The 2975-nt window shown below is 48.9% G+C and overlaps 1 protein-coding gene across 1 annotated transcript in view; it reads left to right on the top strand.

Moving 5' to 3' along the window:
- Positions 1-3: 3 nt before the first annotated feature.
- The window catches only part of LOC103798524 (acyl-coenzyme A thioesterase 1-like), a gene marked incomplete at its 5' end in the record, with an annotated part of 4640 nt that continues 1668 nt past the window's right edge, over positions 4-2975 (top strand). Inside the window, one exon of the mRNA XM_009070795.1 lies at positions 4-19. Coding sequence (XP_009069043.1) covers positions 4-19 — 16 coding nt within the window. The remainder of the gene's footprint in view (positions 20-2975) is intronic.

Genomic DNA, 2975 nt, shown 5'->3' with positions numbered 1-2975 from the left:
ACGCTTTTCCTGCCCCCCGGTGAGTACCAACTGCAGCTATCCTGTTTTCCTCCCTTCTTTACTCCCTCCGTCCCTTCCATGCCACCAACCTGTCAGCCCATCCTTCCCAACTCACCTGCCTGTGCAGATGCCAGGACATGGTTGCAGAAGCAGGCAGAGGAATAACCCTTCTTGCCCAGAGGTTGAGGTTACAAACGTGAAGAAAGGCAAAGCAAGTGAAACTGAGTGTGTCAGGAGGGCTGCTGGAGATGAGAAGCTGCAGAAAAGAGTGGTGGAGAAGGGTTCTGTCCCAGTCATTGGCTTTCCTACTCACTGAGAGGATTTCAGAGATCCCCTCTCACCCAGTAGCAACTATTTGATGACCATGGTCTGAACATCACCAGTTTGTGAAAGGGGGATGAGGAGGGGCTCAAGAACGTTTACAAGGAACAAATCTTTCCAGCAGGAAAAGACAATCACTTCCTCGTTCTGGAAAAGGTGCAGAGCACCTTTTTGAGGTGTAAGAGCTGCCCAAGACACTAGCAGTTTGTCATCTTCTGGGCACCTACGTCAAGACTTCCCTGCCAGAGTCCAGGGTGTGGAAAGGTTGATTTCATAGCATCCCATCTGCAGTGAGGCCAAGGCTCCCTCCCTTTGCTTCAACTCTATCCCCACCTGCTGACCATGAGATTAAAAAGCCACCTACATACCCTTTATATCCCAATTGTCCTGCTTCTTCTGAGACAAGGCACTTGCGGTAAGTCAAATGCTGGTTCTCAGTGTTCCCTGACCTACTTTTGTGCATGTTTTAAAGTGACAGGCCCTTGCCAGACTTCCTGGCACTGTTTCCTAGGCACAGGATAAAAGGTGTTTATCCTCATCCTGCTGCCACCACAGACAACTTTCAGCTTAGCAAGACTGTAAGGTTGGTCTGTTGTCAGTTGCCAGTATTTCTGTTAGACAGCTCCATTTGGGCATGTGTTTCACCACCACAATTTCACCACGCTCCTGCACTGAGTTACTGAGTGCACAGGAATTGTCCTGTGCTGAGATACACCCATCATGATTTTCAGTTCCTGGCACTGCTTTCTACACCATACATCTGCACATTCAGATTTAGGAGTTGGATACTCCGCAACAAACGACTTAAGGCCACATAAAGGTAGAGAGCTCAAAGGGCTTTTCCTATAGAACTGTCCCACCTCCCTTGAGCACCCCCACATCCTCATTCAGCATTACCACCTTTCCTGTGTATGTTCAGTGCAAGTCCATCAGAGCTCTGCTACACTCAGCTGAGCCATGGGCCACAGACAACTACACTCCTGGCCCCTGGGGTACACAGCCACTGCTCCATGTGCTCACAGTCTATGAAGAGCCACTAGATGTGCAGTTGCCTGCATGCAAACAAACACAGAAGGAAGAGCAGAGCACCACTTCTGATGGTAAGGCTCTCCCTGGTTTGGGGCAGAGAGCAAACAGATGCTGTGCTCTCCCCTCTCCTCCATGATCCCCAGCAGCACATTCCTACCTCTCATCTGCAGCTTTATTTGAGCATACACAGGCCACTGTGGTGCAGGGGGTGAGACTATGGCAGAAGAGTGAGTGGGAGGCACGAGCATACTCAGGCCTGTGGGTCTCCTGAAGCCAACAGTAGTGGTGAACTGGGTCTTACACACTCCTCAACATGTCCAGGGTCACATTCTCTGGCCTGGGCCTTTTGGAGCCTCCCTGAGGCCTGCAGTTCCAAACCCAGTCACATTGTAGGAATGCAACATGCTAAGCACGGGTGGGCAGGTGCAGGATTTTCACAGCATGAGGAAAAAAGAATCCTGGGCCAAGAAAAGAAGATCCCAACAAAGGTCTTCTGATCACTCAGTGAGATACCTATAGCATCCTATGCAGAATTTGATATCGATCACAGTCAGAGAGAGAGACATGATTGTCAAAAAGATGAAGTGCTGGTTGAGTGGATCCAACTTAGTACTTTAAAAGGGTCCCAAATGTTAAAAAGCCACAATATAAACAAAAATGCTAACAGTTTCTAGTTTGCATTACATCTATCAAATCAAAATACCCTGGGAATTTTTACAGTGCTGGGTGAAGCAGTTGTTGTTACAGGGTTGCTTACAGGGAGAAGAGAATTTTGGACAAGACACCTTTACCGAAGAGTCTCTGCTTGTTGGCCCTAAGCATAATGCACAGTATTGCTGATTCCTGAAACAAATAAGTGTTTGCACCTTACCAGAGAAGCTCTGCTCCTGCATCTTTTTTCCCTCTGCAACACACTCTAGAGTTCAGATGCTGACACTGCACAGTTGAGTGACTGATCATGTCCTTTCTCCCAAAGATGCTTTTCTGCAGTTCCCGTTGTGTGCCTGGTTTGATACATTCTAAACCAGAGGAACACTGAAAGGAGTCAGGACAGGTTGGAGTCGGGACAGGATGGGTGGATGGGCTGAGACAAATGGTATGAGGTTCAGCAAGACCAAATGCTGGATCCTACACATCCGCCACAATAACCACAGGCAGTGCTAGAGGCTGGGGGCAGAGTGGACCAGTGGAAAATGCCCTGGAGTGCTGGTTGACAGTGGCTGAACATGAGCCAGAAGTGTGCCCAGGTGGCCAAGAAGGAAAATGGCATCCTGGCCTGTAACAGAAATAGTGTGGCCAGCAGGACTAGAAAAGTGGTTCTCCCCCTGCACTCTGCACTGGTGAGGGCACATCTCAAATACTGTGTCAAATTCTGGGCCCCTCACTACAAGAAAGACATTGAGGTGCTGAAGCATGTCCAGAGAAAAGCAACAAAGCTGGTGAAGGTTCTGTAGCACATGTTCTATGAGGAGTGATTAAGTGGGGTTGTTTAGCCTGGAAGAAAGGAGGCTCAGGGATGAAATTAATGTTCTCTACAACTACCTGAAAGGAGGTTGTAGCCAGATGGGGCTCGGGCCTCTTCTCCCAGGCAACTAGTGACAGGATGAGAGGACATAGCCTCTATC

This window comes from Acanthisitta chloris, unplaced genomic scaffold (assembly GCF_000695815.1).
Source record: "Acanthisitta chloris isolate BGI_N310 unplaced genomic scaffold, ASM69581v1 scaffold45102, whole genome shotgun sequence".
NCBI lineage: Eukaryota > Metazoa > Chordata > Aves > Passeriformes > Acanthisittidae > Acanthisitta > Acanthisitta chloris.
Note: the sequence above shows the minus strand (reverse complement) of the source record. Positions and strands in the feature narration are given on the sequence as shown.